This window comes from Orycteropus afer, unplaced genomic scaffold (assembly GCF_000298275.1).
Source record: "Orycteropus afer afer isolate SDZICR_OR568_19922 unplaced genomic scaffold, OryAfe1.0 scaffold00005, whole genome shotgun sequence".
Lineage (NCBI taxonomy): Eukaryota > Metazoa > Chordata > Mammalia > Tubulidentata > Orycteropodidae > Orycteropus > Orycteropus afer.
Window position 1 is genome coordinate 7176769 of NW_006921592.1, and position 18157 is coordinate 7194925.

At 39.7% G+C, this 18157-nt stretch overlaps 1 protein-coding gene across 1 annotated transcript in view; it reads left to right on the top strand.

Annotated features, from left to right (window-relative positions):
* The window catches only part of RORB (RAR related orphan receptor B), an 84219-nt gene extending 66315 nt beyond the window's left edge, over window positions 1–17904 (top strand). The window contains exons 9-10 of the mRNA XM_042780595.1: window positions 2288–2400; window positions 17749–17904. Coding sequence (XP_042636529.1) covers window positions 2288–2400; window positions 17749–17904 — 269 coding nt within the window. The remainder of the gene's footprint in view (window positions 1–2287; window positions 2401–17748) is intronic.
* Window positions 17905–18157: the final 253 nt, after the last annotated feature.

The window sequence follows — 18157 nt, forward strand, 5'->3', positions numbered from 1 at the left end:
GCAGCTTGCTATATATAGAATTCTAATAAGTACGTGGATCTCTGTTGAACCAGAAAGAGAATTCAAGAGTCATTAACTCAGTTGTCTGTTCAGTTAGATTTAGAGCAATGGATAGCATTGTCATTGACAGCTCTGTACGTGAGAGAAAGCCACATTCCTGCCTAATTTTTGTGGTCAAGAGGCTCATTCTTTCTGTAACTCATTAATCTCTGGAGACTAGATCTCTTTTCTTATACCTTAGCATATTTTTCAGTGACATATTATTCTAGCTATTTCCACCATTAATTCTAGCTTCTACACTTTTTGTCACTTATAATTTATTATTCCTAATATGATCTTTTATAGTATCATAAAGGTTTATTTTTATTATTATTATTATTATTATTATTTTGCTTCCTTTTCTTAATCACTTTATCAATAATGGATATTAGCTATCATTTGGAATGTTATTACTAATAATTTCTTTTATGGCTCTGTCAAAAATCAAGATGTTTCTCTGGGCCTTTTTCTTTTTTGTTTTTACCCTAAAGTTTGCCAGGCCTATAAGTATAAAGAAGTAACTAGAAACACCCTATTTTTTCACACAAAATGTGTACACATAAGTAATGCTCACATATATACAACATGTAGAGTACTCATAGGAAACTAACACATAAACAGGTGATATGGTTTGTAAAAAAGCATGCACCGCATGCATTATTTGAGCAAAATACAGTACCTATGCCTGATAGGAACCACGTGCCAAATAATTTTTCTCCTACCCTTTTTCATTGTGTTTGGTTATTACCATTGAGTATGGTTCGATAAAGGATGAGGTCTAAGCCTGTGGGTTTATGGATGAGGGAAAGACTTTCACTCTGGTTCTTGCTTGCTCAAAGGAATGATTGTAGATTCTCTCTCTCTTTCAGTACATTTGTGGCAAGTTAATAGATTCTATAAACAAATATTTAAGTCACGATATATCAAACCTGTTTTATCATAACTCAGACCCTGAGAACCTAGAGTGCTCTGAACAATCTGTGAAGATGGGATGCCGCAGAAGGAAGGGAGGCCTCCTCTTTATGAATTAGAAATCAGCTGAGCTGCTTAGGCTCCTTTTAGAAAAGACTTTCTACCGCCATCAAATTCTGCTGAATTTGGAAGCATGAGATCCAGCCTACTGGGTTAAATGGGGGATCTTCCAGTCCTGGTAGCAACCCCACACTCAGAGGCTTCAGCAACTCCAAATACCTTGCTTGCCTCCCTGGCCTAGTGCCCTATTCAAAAATAGATGGAAGACAAATTTCCAGCCTTCATAGGTGCCATCTTGTGCCAGGCCCCAACTTTTTCCCAGGTTCTTGGCATAATAGTCATTGTGTATTCAGCTCTAGATAGCTAAGGGAAGGGAGAGGAAGGGAAACTTAATTTATTCTGATTGACAATCGTCACTGAAGGCTTTTGTGCTCACTTACGTAAGGGTTTGCTTAACTGCTGGCTACACGTATCCTTGCCCTGTCTAGGGTTACAGAATCGAGTTTCTCACCTGACCTGAACTGTGTTCAGGAGGATCATGTCCAAGTTCTTTTCCATGAGTATTTGTTCAACATTTGGAGATTCTAGGTGTCTCTTCATTGCAGTTCAACCTAAGACACAGTGCTGGGCTGCATTTTGTCACCATGGTGCACAAAGCCTTTAGAAAGAAAGAAAGGAAAGTAGAGAAGAAAATAAGAGAAGGAAGGAATAAAGGAAGGGAGAGAGGGAAGGAGAAGAGAAAAGAAGGAAGGAAAGGATGAAAATTTTTTCCTTATCTGCCATTTTAAAATCTATTTTAGAAAAATAAGTCTCTGGCCTAAATTTTTTAAACTGATTTGGGTTTATACTGTATAGATTATTCATACCTTTGGCTTCATGGTTGGTGAGGAAAGAAGCCCAGAAAGAGAAGGGGGCTCCTGAATATCAAAAATATTCCTGTACCATTAATTTTCTTCACAAGTGAAGAAATTCATTTTGTTCAAGTCATTTACTTCCACTTTGAAGGACAACCTAGACATATATCCAGAGATAAGAGTAAGAAATGTAAACTGCCATAGACATTAAGGAGCATGAAGGAATTTGTCTAAACCAATAGGTCTAACACTATTCTAATTTTCTAGTCAGTGTTTGGTGTGTTGTCAAAGCTGCTTTCAGAAGCAATTTAGAACTAATAATACAAAATGAGTCTAAAACTCAGCCTTATATTTATTTGTAGATGAAATAAAGCAAAGCTTATATGCTCTCCCCTTCTCATCCATTCTTTTTCTTTTGTCAGACCGAGCCTGGCTGATAGAACCAAGGAAGGTCCAGAAGCTTCAGGAAAAAATTTATTTTGCACTTCAACATGTGATTCAGAAGAATCACTTGGATGATGAGACATTGGCAAAGGTAGGTCCTCAGATCACAGACCCACTATCACTGAAAGAGAAAGCAGTGAGACGAAATGGCCTAGTGATAAAGCAAGGTTTACGGTTTCTCAGCCACAGCAATTTGGGGAATTTACCTAAAGCTGCATACATTTTGGGAGCTCTGGTAGCATAGTGGCTAAGACACTTGCCTGCTAACCAGACGGCTGGCGGTTCAAACCCACCAGCCACTCCTCAGAAGGAAGGTTGGGCAATCCTACTTCCGTAGTGATACTGCCTCGGAAACCCAAGGAGGGGTCGCTATGAGTCGGGGGCGACTCGATGGCACATAACAACAACAACAGCATACATTTTGGGGTGCACATTTTTAAAAGGAGACTAGTAGATTGTAATAAATTGAATGGAAGATGACTGGAGAAGAAAGATCTGGACAGATCTAAACTTAAGGCATAGGAGGACATATGAAAGGAACTGAGGGTATTTCATCTGAAGAAGAAAACTTGAAGCAATGAAGCAGGAAAACAAGGGATCAGGTGTCCAAAATCATATGTGGAGAAAAGGAAGACTTGGTGCCACTTCAAGGGTCACACTGGGGCAGAAATCAAAAGTCGGCAGATTTTTAATCAAAATAAGGAAGAACTATCAAATGATGAGAATTGTGGAACAAAGGGATAGATTCCTCTGTGAAGGAGTGAGCTCCCTGTCACTGGTCATATTCTGGCTGACACTGCCTGAGCTCCTCTTAGAAACGTTATAAAAGGGAAACTTTCTTAGTGTGGAAGACAAGATGGAATAATTTGTAAATTTCCCTTTGAGTCTATTCTCTTCCTGCACAATTTCTAAAATAAATTTAAAAGATCTTCCCGAGCTCTCTTTCAAAATGGTGAAGTATACCAGAGGCAATATTCATGCAACGTACCATCAGTTTCTTGATTGGGCTTAATTAAGAATGATGATCTTAAAAAAGAGAAGTGAGAAAAGTTGTTCACCAAAGTAAAAAAATCACAGAAGGAAGAAGCATGTTCTAATGATTGACATTCAGCATTATTTTAGCTCTTCTCATTGATTTCTTAAAAACTGGAATTTTTCAAAAAGCCAGAATTATATTAGATCTAAAACTAGCTTTGATTTCTAAGAACTGGAGTTTTTTAGAGGGTAAGAAACTAGGAAATGGAGCTTATTCTTAGGTAAAGATGATAGGAATCCTACTCTTTATATTTTTATCATTAAAACTCTCCCACTCTACCCTTGAAGTTCTTTATATAAAAAAAAAAGGGGGGGGGGATGTGAAAACTTTATTTGGAGACATCATCAGATTTTACTTTGCACATACAAAGTACTGCTATAAAAAAACTTTCATGAATTAAATATAGTGCTTCATTATGGTAACTAACACATTACTAGGGACATTTCCACACTGCAGAGTGATGTTTCTCCTTGATGTAACATTTCATATATTATCTATGTGGTCAAGGACAAATCGGCTAGTCTCTGCACCTCATTTTTCTCCCAGTCAAAAGCAAAACCTTCAAAATGCTTTCAGATTCACTGAGCAGAAGAACAGTAATGTGAACGTATGTGTATTGGTCTCTATAGTTTTCCCAGTTGCTGACTCTAACTCGTGGTGAACCCATGTGTGTCAGAGAAGAACTACAGGATCCATAAGATTTTCAATGGCTGTTTTCAGAAGTAGATTGCCAGGCCTTTCTTCCATGACACCACTGGTAGACTTGAGCTTCCAACCTTTCAGTTAGCAGAGAGCACTCTATAATTCCCTTTAGGTTCCTGAGTGTTGCAGTTCGTGCTCAACCTGAAGGCTGGAACCTAAAGGAACCTACTGACCTAAAGGTTGAACATTTGAACCAGCCTAGCAGTGCCACAGAAGAAAGGTCTGGCAGCATGATTCCATAAAGATTACAGCCAAGAAGACACCATGAAGAAGTTCTACTCTGTAATACATGGTGTCTCCACAAGTCAGAATGAATTCAACAGCAACAGGTTTTTTTGTTTGTTTGTTTCCTATAGTTTCCCAGCAGCATATATGCATAAATGCATTCAGTTATTAATGTGAAGGGATGTTTCCTGCATTTGGGCTCTCTCTGGGATGTTGGTCAAAACATTCACCACCCTAAAATTAAGGTCTTGGTAATATCCAGAATTACACAAAAATTGTCCCTATTCTCAGGGAGATTGTTTGGTTGTCATACAAACAAACAAACAAAAAACCCTGCTCTCTTCATTTATAAAATGATTACCTTTTTTTTTTTTTTTTGCTCTTGTACAGATGTGTTTTTGAGCTTCAAATGGGATATACACTGCAGAAACTCCAAGACATTGTGAAATTGTGATTATTACTTTCCTAAGTATGAAGTTTTCAGACTTATACCACTTTCCACCTTGTGGTGTCCTGGTGGTGATATGAACTTTTGAGGTATTTGAGATATACATAAGGCAGTTAAATGGAAGAATGAAATATATTTGATAGCAAAAAAAAAAAAAAAAAAAGTCAATTACAAAATATCTACTAGAGCTCAGCTTAACTCTTCATCCTCCATCTTTAGTAGGAAAAGTCTACAATTAATTTCTTAGAGAGAGATAATATTGCAAAGCTAGGGGCCAGAGAAAGCATTAAAAGTGGATTCTTTCTGGCTTAAAATTCATCAGGGCTGGATGACAGAACACTGCTTCCACAGGTTATGTGTGGATATTGGTTTTTATCGGGCGTGTGTGTTGACCCTTCCTGTAACAGTCATCATTTTAATAGGCTGTTATTTGAATTAATGTAGAGAAACTATGACACAGAATGAGCAACTGGATTCCTTTTTATGCCAGCTCTAACCTGTGTGCCTTCAGACAATCAACACTATTTGAATCTGATTCCTCAACTGTCAAGTGGGAGCCAGGGTAAGGGGTGTCATCCTTGCTGCTTTAACACTGTGTGTAGGAATGTCATTTTAAGCTCACACTTCCCAAAAGTAATGTTGTTGTTGTTGCTAGCTGATGTCAAGAAAGCCCCCAACTTGTGGTAACTCCACGCACAAAGGAGCAAAATGGCTGCCCCGTCCTGAGCGGCCTCCTTGCTCAATCGGTTGCAGATCAGACCATTATGATCCATAGGGCTTTCACTGGCTGATTTCAGGAGCAGATTGCCAGGCTTTTCTTTCTCGTTTGTCTTAGTCTAGAAGTTTTGCAAAGATCTATTCAGTATTATAACCCAAAAGTAATAGTCTTATTTAAATCAAAGAAAAACTATTCCACCCCCACCATTGGTTTCAGAAATGCTTCTTGTGCCTTCATAATTATGGAAGTCTTCTGCCTCTACTCTTATTATTTGTTGTTCATGGAGTCTTGGGGAACTGGGGAACATTATGAAACCTATCTCTAGAAAAATGTACACATAACCAAGATGTATTCAAGTCTAGGCACTCTCTTTAAAATCTCCAACAGACGGCATAGATCTACCTTCTGTGTAATGTGTAAAGGGTTGCTTATACTAAGTGGAGCCTGAACAGGTGTAACAGACATCAGATAGAGGTGTAGGGATCACACACAGTCATGGAACTTCTTGAAAGAACAGACTCTAATACACCTTCTATAGACCGATTTCCTGAAATTAGTTTAGGTAGCAATGCCCTATACTTTGGGCCTATGTACCCTTCCTCTGTGACCTAGGGAAGGTTTGAAAATTGGGGGATTCTGTGTTCATCAACTAGAAAGTTTCAATCCCTCCATATTAATTAGGACTTTTTTTTCTTTTTCACTTAACTCTCATGTTCCTCTCAGTGTCTTCTTCTGTCATGATCAGTTTGTGCTGACCTCCCCCTTATTGTATACTGCCTTTCCTTTACTCAAGTTAATGCATGCCTACTCTCTAGTCAGTGATTTACCCTCCCTTCCCACTGCTGGTAACCTTCAAATTATCATTCTTTCTGTGTATGAACATTTTTTTTAGCTTTTTAGTTATCTTCCACACAATATTTGACCTTTTGTGATTAACTAATTTTCCTCAGCATAATGTCCATCTATATCATTGAGGTATTTTGCAGATTCATCATTATTCTTTAACATTGTGTAGTCTTCTGTTGTATGCATGTATCGTAGTTTGTTTATCCATTCTCCCATTGTAGGCACTTAGGTTATTTCCATCTTTTTGCTATTGTGAATAATGCTGCAATGAACATGGCTGTTTATATATAGAGAGAGATTACACACACACACATATGTAAACTTCATATATATAATTAAGCAGGACTTTTTGTTTATGGAGGGAAAAAAATCCAAGAATCCACCTTCCTCCTCTCTTCAGCATGCTGAAAATATACAACATCCTTACAATGAGTCACTTGCTAACTGAGTGACCCTGGACTAGTGACTTAATCTCTTTGTGCCTCAGTTTGCTCATTTGTAAAATGTGACTAGAGATAGTATCAATTCCATGTGGTTATGTTGACAGCCAAATGAGAAAAAATATATAAATATATAAGGTTCCTAAAAAACAACCAAAACCAAACTCACTGCTGTCAAGTCAATCCCGACTCATTGCAACCCCTCCTTGGGTTTCCGAGGTGGTATCTCTATAGAAGTAGATTGCCCAATCTTTCTTCTGAGGAGTGGTTGGTGGGTTTGAACCACCAGCCTCTGGTAAGCAGTCAAGTGCCTTAGGCACTGTGCCACCAGAGCTCCCATTATAAGGTTCCTAGTCCATAATAAATAGTATGGGAATGCTGTTGTAGTGCTTATTGTAGTTGTTATTGAGAGAGAAAATTGTTATCCAAGAGATGATATATTTGAGTTAATCACTGATGAATGAAAAATATTTCAAATGATGGATGTTGGGCAGATGCAGAGGTGGCGTATGACATTCCAAGTGATGGGGCAATGGAATGGAGGTAAGAAAGTATATTCAGGCTATAAATAATAGTTAGACTTGGCTTGCTGGGAAGCCAGGAAATGAGATAACACTGGTCACTTTCCCTAAAACTTGTGAAAAAAAGAATATATATATTCTTATATTTACACATATAAAAATATATATGCATAAATAATACATATATATTTTTAAGCCCCATATGACTAGGAGAGGTAGCCCATCTGTTCTCTGGCCTGCACTTTCCTTGTCTGGGAAACGAATAGATTGGACTGCATGATCTTTCAAGTCCTTCGGTACTAACATTCTTTGACTCCAAAAGGGAAAAATAAAGGTTCCTCGTGGCATCCACTTTTGCCTTCCAATGCTCAATCCATTTTGAGTTTTTTAAAAATACTTTAGATGCTTTGCCTTTATAATATGTAAATAAAAGGATCGATTTCACCATGTCTTGTAGATTCATTTTAGTACTCTGGCTACTCTGGAGTGTAGTTTCGGATGGTGTTCCAGACCCAGAGCTGCAAGCATGCATGGTTTGTAAAGCCTGTGTCTGGAGGTCAGCGTTCCTGCCAGGCTTTCAAATGGGGCTCATCACCATGATCTTTGAGTGCTGCGGTGACCCACTTTATGATGCTTACTTCCTGGGTGATGACCACTATGGGGATTAAGAACCTGTGGTTATCTGTCTCCACTCAATTGAGAACAGCACGAATACTGCTGGGGGTGAGGGAAAGGTGAGTCATGAAACAGTGAATGTTTGAACTGCGAGTATGGTTGACAATTCTTTGCTCCAGGCTGTAAGGCTTCCTTTATTAAAAACTTCTGTTGGTCAAGTTGACTGCAATTCATGGCAACTCCATGTAGGGCAGAGAAGAACTGTGCTCCATGGGGTTTTCAATACCTGATTTTTTCTTTTTTTTTTTAGAATTAGATTGCCAAGGCTTTCTTCTCAGACACCTAACTTTTGTTTAGCAGCTGAGATCATTAACCATTTGCACCACCCAGGGACTCTGCTTCCTTTATTGTTGTTGTTGTTATGTGCCATCAAGTGGCCATCAAGTGGTCGTAGGACCCAACTCATAGTGACCTCTCCTTGGGTTTCTGAGACTGTATCACCATGGAAATAGATTGCTCAACCTTCCTTCTGGTTATCAGTCAAGTGCCTTAGGCACTATGCTACTGCCACTAAATATGCCTTTCTGATTGTCCTGACCAGTAGTAGGGCGAGAAGGAAGGAGGAGAAGAATGAAGAGCCAATTCACCTAGGCTGTGGCCAAGGGCAAAGCTTGGATCTGCATGTCTTGCTCAGGTTCACACTTCCAGCTTTTTCCTAATGCTCTTCCACCCATGGATGAAGCATTTTGGATAGAGCCCTTCAGTCCAGTGCCGCCTCCTGTACCCAAGGCCTCAAAGCCTCCTGGTTACTTAAAAAACAGTTGTTATCAAATCAACTACAACTCATGGTGACCCTGTGTATCAGAGTAGAACTGTGCTCCATAGGGTTTCCAATGGCTGGTTTTTCAGAAGTAGATTGCCAGGCCTTTCTTCTGAGATGCCTTCTGGTAGACTTGAACAACCACCCTTTAGGTTACTGGTTCGCAGCCAAGCACATTAACTGTTTGCAGCACCTAGGGACCCTGGCTACTTAGAATCATGGAATATTGTTAGGTAACATATTTATTTTTCCAGTATTCAAGCAAATATATAAAACAGAAGGAGTTATACTCTTGCCCAAAGCTATACCAAGAAATTTGAAAATAGTAAGCTCTATAGCAACACACTGATCTGCCAGGAAGGCATGGAGAACAACTGGTATACCTCAGACTTCAAAGCCCACTCACCTCACCATCTGTAGAGCATAGAGGGCATGTGAGTTTTTGTTTGTTTTCGCCATAACTGTAACACTTGGGTGAACTTATTGCCTTCAAATCACTTCTCAAAACAATGGTTCAAATGCTTGTGCTTTGCCATGTGCTACAGATGCTATCTTTCCAGAAACCTTGGGCCAGGTCACTCTTCTGGACATTTTCAGACTCAAAGTCCAAATGTCGATAAACCTTTTCAATTCTTTTAGGGTGTGGAGGAGTCCGACCTATTGCTCTGAAGGACAGAATCTCATTCCTCTCCTTCCTTCTATTCCTAACTGGTCAGAAAGTCATAACCTATCATCCACTGAGCTCTCTCTTTTCCAGCTAGACTTTCTAAAATATTGCTACCTATGAAGATCTCCAAACCACACCCCTTAGTTCACAAGGCATTAGTCTAAACTGTGGCATGTTAATGAAAATGCAATGGGGATCTAAGGTTAGTTATGGGAAGAGAATGTCCTGGCCCACAAGAGGGCCTGGACCATGTGCTGACATTTCTATTTCTTTAGTCTTTTGCCTGGTTGACTGTCATTGCCACGTAGGCCTCATAGGAGCCAGCTCTCCCCTTTCTCCACAAAATCCCAGAGTAAACAGTCGGGTCTTCTCCTTTTTGCCCTTAGCACCGCTGAGTAGGAAAAAAAGATGTAATACATAAAAGAAAGGAGATCCACCTACATCTAAACAATTAGGTTTAAAAATACTCAGCTTTCCTTTGAATTCAGATTATCACATTCCAATGAGGTCTCAAGAAAGCAGGAAAAGAAGGTCTCCCCTTCGTATTCTGGCATCTGACATATTTTCCTGTAGCCAGCACAACCTTGAACGTCCACCATGTAAGATGTCCTCCTGAATCATCTAGACCTACATGGTCCAATGAGGTGTCACTATCCACATGGGGCTGATGCATGATTGAAATGGTAGACTGTCAGTTTATTCTTTCTACAAGGTGCTAGGTGTTATATTAGAACTCCTAGTAGGTAAGATAAGGAGCCCTGTTGATGAAATAGTTAAACACTTGGCTACTAACCAAAAGGTCAGTGGTTCAAACCCACTAGCCACTCCAAAGGAGAAAAAACCTGGCAATCTGCTCCCACAGAGATGTCAGCCTTGGAAACTCTGTGGGTCACTATGAGTATGAGTTGACTTTATGGCGCACAACAACAGAAACAACAGTAGGTGAGACAGTGATTTGGGTTCACTTTAATCTTGCACGGGATAGTCTGTCTAGTAGGTCCTTGAGGAACCCTTACCCAGATGGTATAGCTTTATGGTCTGAAGCCTTCCCATTCCCATTTCCATTTGTTAGAAATATATTTTACTTTAAAATCTGTATGCTCTTTAAATTTTCAATATAATACAGTTACTGAAAAGTTCTTCAATCGTAGGTACACAACTCAATGAATTTTGACAAAATTAGCATACCCATGGAAACACCACCCAGTGGCACCCCAAAAGCCCCCTCAACAGATCTCAACAGATTCTCAAGTTTTTAAATTTCATACCTCTATTCAAGAAACATAGCTTTCTCCTGGAATAGCTTTCCACTTCAGCCTACATTTATTATGAGTATGTTGTTGTTGTTGTTGTTGTTGTTATGTGCCATTGAGTCAGAATTATGAGTATAGTAGGGAGCTCTGGTAGCATAGTGGCTAAGACACTTGCCTGCTAACCAGATGGCTGGCAGTTCAAACCCACCAGCCACTCCTCGGAAGGAAGGTTGGGCAATCCTACTTCCGTAGTGATACTGCCTCGGAAACCCAAGGAGGGGTCGCTATGAGTCGGGGCCGACTCAACGGCACATAACAACAACAACAACATGTATTATTGCCAGGTGTGTGAGAAAGAATGTGAATAACACATGGCCTCTGTCCTTGAGGTATCCTTGAGAAATTTCTGTGAAAGACAAGAGTATTTCAAGCATCTTATCTATTTGTAGTTTGCTGGCATACATTATAGATACAATACCCAGGAACTCCAAGATTGTTGGAATTAATAGTCTGTAATTGAGAAGACAATTATTTTGATATTATTTTTCACTCATCAAGTTGCAAGTTAATGTATTAGTTAGAACTCTTTGGTTACAAGTTACAGGCACTAATTCAAACTAGCTTAAGCAAAAAGAAAAAAACAAAATAATGGAGAGATATCACAGAATATAAGGACAAAAATTCAACCATCATTCAGAACAACAGCAAAAAAAAAAAAACTCACTGCCATCAAGTTGGTCCAAACTCATAGCAACTTCTCCTTGGGTTTCCAAGGTGGTAACTCTACAAAAGTAGAGTGCCTAGTCTTCCTTCTAAGGAATGGCTAGTGGGTTTGAACCACCAGCCTTCTGGTTAGCAGTCAAATGCCTTAGGCACTATGCCACCAGAACTCCCATCATTCAGAAAGGTGCTAGAATAAGGAATCCAGTAGGGTTTAGCATTCTCTATTGTTTATGTTTCTTTAGGTATCCACTTGATTCTTCTCCCATTCCAAATACCAGCTTTTTCTGTTCCCCTGGTTGCTCTACATGATAAAATATGGCTACCTCTTAGCTCCTTAGGCTACTTACAGAGTCTGCCATGTTTAGATGGTAACACCCTAGTTCTCAATCCCAATTGCAAAATTCAGCACCTACTTCCACTTTAGTCAGCCATGACCAGAGTAGTAACAACATGCAATATAACATGAATTTCAAGAATGGGACAGTGTTGGTGAGAGGAGGATTTGTGACTCAGGCATAAGTCTCCAATTCAATGTTATACATTCTAATGCAGGTGCCTACGTTTGGTTAAGCAAACACCCAAAAATGAAAAGGGGAAATGGAAAATGAACTGTATGCTTTCAGCCTCGTTGATGTCCCCTCTTTTTGTCAGTGCTCCTAATGTTTCTTCAGCTTTGTTGAACCATTTCTGGGTTCCTACCCCAGGTTAGAAGGCATCTGGGTGGTCTGGAAGCCCACATTAGCAAGATCACTAGTTTCACCCTCTGCATGTTCCATTTTTCCAACATCAAATGTTGGAATTAGAATTAGAATTAGAAAATTGTGAGTTTTCTCATAAAACTATTCCTCTGGAGAGAGGCATAGGACTATTATATCTGCTCAGATAGCTGCTTTTCCTTCTTGTAGACCCCTGTAGCTAAAGCTTCCTTCTTAGTAGAAATGCTTGTCATAAGAAAGAGATGAATGTAAAAATGCATTTTTTACAAACCCTCTGTCTACTCCTGCTATAGGAATTATTTAAACATGAAGGAATTTCATGATGATTTGAAATGGGCTACCCCCTCCATCTCCAAGTGTTTCTGGATCACCTCCCCAGCTGTTTGAAAAGTTGTTGAGCCATTAACTGCTGCTGAGGCGGCTCTGGGCTCCCTTTGAAATGGGGGTCCCATGGCTGCAGTACATAATATTGATGAGCACTAAGTGACTGCATGCTGCTTTCTCCACCAGGCCTTTCCAGGCCCTGACAAGGGCTGCCGCTGCCTGTGTGCAGCCTCCTGGCCAATCGTGCCTCCAGAGTGATGGATGCTTCTGTTGGCACTTCCATGTACACAAGCAATTGGAGGTCTTTAAATCAGTGTCTTCCCAGAACATATAAGTTGAGGAAGTAATTTGCCTTTTCTTGGTGTTCTTTGCTTAAGTGGTCCCAGTTCTCTTTAGCAAAATGTCATTCTCATCATTCAGCCCATTCCATAGATGAGCAACAAGGACTGAATCAAAATCTCATAAAAGGAAGAAGAGCTAGATTCTAAAGATACTTCTCATGTACCAAATTTTAGCAGAAAAAAAGCAGGAGTTCATATACTTTCCAAAACCAGATGAATGGTTCAATGATTTCCAGTGAAAATGAAGGATTTAGGTCATCCTTTTAGACATTTTTTTAGGGCCCTGGGTGGCACAAACAGTTCACATGGGACTATTAACCCAACAGTTTGTGTCAAACCCATCCAGTGGTGCTACAGGAGAAAGGCCTATTGATCTGCTTCTGTAAAGACTGTTGTTGTCAAGTACCATCATGTTGGTTCTGACTCACAGCCACCCTGTGCACAACAGATTGAAACATTGCCTCATCCCGCACCATCTTCACAATCATCGCTATGTTTGTATGTCTGTAAAGATTACAGCAAAGAAAACTCTATAGAGTAGTTCTGCCTTGTAACACACAGGGTCACCAGGCGTCAGAGGCGACTCAGTGGCAGTGGGTCTGGTTCTTTGGTTTGGTTTATACATTTTAAATCCCATGCCACTCCTTCATTATGGAGCTGAGACGTGCTCTAAGATAGGTAGCAGTTAGAATTCTGTTCCATGAATCACAGTTAATAAATAATCAATTTATTTTAATTGCTATAAGAAAATGAAAATCGATTTCATTTTGCTTTTTCATTTTAATAAAAGTAAATGGCTGATTTTCCCATGCATGAGCACATGATATACATAGACTCAGTTTGGGGTGCTTGATGAAGGGCTAAGGTGGCTTCTTATCTTCAGTGTCATTTCACTGAACAAGAGTAGCCTTGACTATTTCTCTCCTTGAAAGAAGCATCATGTGGGAATATAAGCATGAGTGCTAAGATGCACATTGCCACTATGAACCAAGAACCACTGTAGACAATTTGTGTTAACTCCCTGAACTATCACAACAACCCTCTGAGATAATTATAATTGTCATCTGACAGCGAATGAAGCTGAGATCAAGTGAATTGTCCAAAGTCACACTGCCACAAATAGCAGAGTCAGGACTCAAACCCAGGCAGGCTAGCTCCAAAGTTTACACTCTTTATTGCTAGATTAATCCACTTTCCCCACCAAACTAAAATAGAACTAAGAGAACAGAACCTTCCATCTCTAGTAACAATAACTTCCTTATCTGCCTTCTGAGAAGGAGTTAACTTTATGGTCAGTTCCCAAGATCGTTTCAAATATAATATGGAACTTACCTTTAAACTTTGAAAAAGAGTTTAAAATTGATAAGACTTGGATTTCTACAGTAGTGTTTCTCAATAAGACTAGTTTTTGCAGTATCTGGTCGTTTGCTTCAAATGTGTACCGAGTTTCACACCACATCTGCTGAGACAGGAGCCCCGGGAGCAGGTCTCATCATCTGTGTTTTTAGGAAGTGATTTCTATGCATACTGAAGATGGAAAATTATTGTGGAGTTGCATCGGGAAGTTTCAGGAGCTTTGCACATCATCAGTTCAACTACAGGTGATTGTAGAAAGGTTTCAAAGCCTCTCTACATTCAATAGCTACTTCAGGGAGAATTGTAATGTGCAAAAAGTGTTCCAAAATTGCTGTGTAAGCCACCTGGTTAAGCAAGCTTAAATGTGTTCCCAATGTACGTCAGGAAAGAGGACACTTTATATAACCAGAAAGCAGGCAGTTCAAACCCACCACCCACTCCTTGGAAGGAAGGTCAGGCAATCTACTTCCATAGTGATACTGCCTCAGAAACCCAAGGAGGGATCCCTATGAGTCGGGTCCGACTCGACAGCACATAACAACAACAACAACATGAAAATATAGACATCACAGTTACCACACTGGACCCAAAGTGAGCCTTTCAAATGGGATTCTGATAATTTCTTTTTTTTTTTTTGCTTCCCACTCCTGCAAAATATCTTCTGTGGACTACAAGGTCTTCCCTGAGCTGGCCTGGCCCACCTCTCCAACATTTTCCTTGAACCATTCTTACCCACTGCTCTAGTGACGCAAAACTCCTTTCAGGTCTAATGTATGAAGTGCCACAGTGTCTTTGCCTAGGGTCCTGGGCCATATTATGTGCCCACTGCCCTAGGGACACAGTGGTTAAACACTTGGCTGCTAACTGAAAGGTTTGAACTCACTAGCCGCTAGAGAAACATGTGACAATCTGCTTCTATAAAAATTACAGCCTTGGAAACCTATGAGGCAGTTCTATTCTGTCCTATAGGGTCACTGTGAGTCAGAATTGACTCACTGGCAACGGGTTTTAGCCACCCCAACACTTAGATCCCACTCTTCCTTCAGAGCTCAGTGTAAATGTCACATTCTTAGGGAAGTATCCCCTGACATGTCAGAAGTCAGGGCATCCTGTTATCTACCACTTCTAGCACCATTCCTCCATAGAACTTACCATAGTTTTTCAGTCTGTTTTGACTGTGTGTGACTTTATTCATATCTGTCAAAATCAAAAACCGTAACGATCTTGTGCACTCTGGCATCTAGCAGAGTGCCTGCTACACAACAGACATGCAACTAATCGTTGTGGAGTACCATGAATTAAGAAAATTTAAAAGAGCTCTGGTGGGGTAGTGCTTAAGGCATTTGGGTGCTGACCAAAAGGTCAGTGGTTCAAACTCACTTGTTGCTCTGTGGAAGAAAGATGAGGCATTCTGCTTCCGTAAAGATTTATAGCCTTGGAAACCCAGTGGGGTCACTATGAGTCAGAATAGGCTCAATGGCAGTGAGTTTGGTTCTTGGTTTGATAAGTGCTGGAGAGAAAATCTTGGTTGTCAGTTTAAAGTTTAACATCCCTTCTGTAGACAAAGATTCTGCATTTTTATTTCTATCCTTCTCTTTAAATAGCAGGAGTCCCTGAGTGATGCAAATAGTTAAGCACACAGCTACTAATGAAAAGGTGAGTTCTTTCTTGGCATCTCAGAAGAAAGGCCTGGACATCTGCTTCCAAAGTTCACAGCCATAAAAACTCTATGAAGCATATAGTTCCACTTACAACACGTGGGGTTTGCATGAGTAGGAATGAACTTGATGGAAACTGGTTAATAATTCTTTAAATAACAGTGTAGATGGTTAGGCTCGAAATCTAAACTCTCAAAATTCTTTATTTGTTCTCAAAAATAAATAAATAAATACCAAAGCCACTGCCATCAAGTCAATTCCAACTTATAGCAGCCCTATAGTGCAGAATGGAACTGCCCCGGGTGGTTTCCAGGCTGGAAATCTTTACAGAGGCAGACTACCTCCTCTTTCTCCCACTGAGTGGCTGGTAGGTTCAAACCACCCACCTTTTGGTTAGCAGCTGAATGCCTTAAGCACTGTGCCACCTGAGCTCCTCTTTATCTATTCTAGATCTCTTTAATGAAAATGTCAATAGCTCTAATCCTGATGCCATTCTTTAAATTGCTGGCTCCATGGTTATACAGTCATTAGTTGTTAAAAGGAAAGTTAATGAAAGAGTGGAAATTTTGAAAAACTACAAAGTAACTAATTATTTCCTCTTTTACTTCAAAGGCTGAAATGGTTTCTTGTTCTTGAATGGGGTATGGAGCACAGTGAGCCTAATTGGTGATTAGATGGATTTTATTTTATCATTGTTTTCAAGTGTGTCTTTGGTCAGTGATATGAACTAACAAGCTTATCTTACCCAAAGGTGTTCTGTATAAGAGAAGGCATCTCATCCCTTACAGTAAATTGATCACAATGACACTTTGCTTAAGCTAATTTCACACTCAGTGGATTGACTGTGGCTGGATTCTAAATGTTCCTAAATTATGAGTATGTTACAGGCTGAAATGGTTCCACTTCTAAGACCTAAATAGCATTTAGCAAACTGCGGACATTAAAAATGTTATAGAACACTGTCTTCTGGGTATTTTAAGTAAAAATATTACATCCTATATGATTCATCTATACCAAAATCTAATTATTATGAGTAGATATTATCCCACTGTTGTTTTTTAAATACCTCCCTTAGGAAGCTAAGTGCCAGTGAGCTCCCAAACGCTCTCTTGTGCAAACATAGGTTTCATTTTACATATTACTATGGAAAGGTATTAGAGTGATATAGGTGGGCCAGTGAGCTTCACACGGTCTCTGGGTGGCACAGATGGTTTGTTCTTAACTACTAACTTAACTACTAACCTAAAGGTTAACCTAAGGTTAACCTAAAGGTTAGCCATTTGAACACCGCAGAAGAAAGGTCTGGCTATCTGCTTCCATAAAAATTACAGCCAAGAAAACCCTACAGAGCAATTCTATGCAACACATGGAATTGTCATGAGTTGGAAGAGACTCAATGCAGCAAGTTTTAGTGTGCTTGACAGAAAAGCAGTCTGAATCCCAATGGATTCTGCCTCCTACAATTTAGCATTGTCATCTCCCAAAATCAAAACTCTAAAATTCCTGTCATTAAAAAAAAAAAAAAAAACTGGAGAATGGTGGATAATGATAATATTAGCTAAGAATTTTGCTTCCTGTCTATCATGTTCTTAACACATTGGTACATATAAGCTCACTCTGTGCTCACAATAAGGCAATGAACTAGGTAGTATTAGAATGCCCATTTTACAAATGAGAAAACTGAGACAAGGAATACATCACAGTCACACAGTAGTTACACTCGTGTGGAACTAGGATTTTGATTCAGGCAGTCTGCCCACGTAACCCAGGCTACCTCCCATACATACTTTATTTAAGAACATTGAGTCAGGAAGCTTGGTCCTGATTTAGTTCTCCTCATTTTTTCTTTAGGGGATGGGGCTGTATTTTTTGTTTTGTTGTAAAAGAGAAGCTGCAAGTGAGCCTTCTTTCTTTCTGACCATCTTTTTCCAAAGCCATTTGACTTTGTCTCAGGCCAGAAAAGACACTGATTCTGAAGACAGCACTAACGAGCTTCCCCTTTGTGTCCCTCCCTTCTCTTCATTCCACAGTTAATAGCCAAGATACCAACCATCACGGCAGTTTGCAACTTGCACGGGGAGAAACTGCAGGTATTTAAGCAATCTCATCCAGACATAGTGAATACACTGTTTCCTCCATTATACAAGGAGCTCTTTAATCCTGACTGTGCCACCGTCTGCAAATGAAGGGGACGAGAGAACTGTCTCACAGTCATGGATGCATCACCATTAAGACAAAAGCAATGTGTTCATGGAGACTTAAGAAAAATGTCACTACTGCAACATTAGGAATGTCCTGCACTTAATAGAATTATTTTTCACCGCTACAGTTTGAAGAATGTAAATATGCACCTAAGTGGGGCTCTTATTTGTTTGTTTGTTTTTGAAATGACCATAAATATACAAATATAGGACACTGGGTGTTATCTTTTTTTTTTTT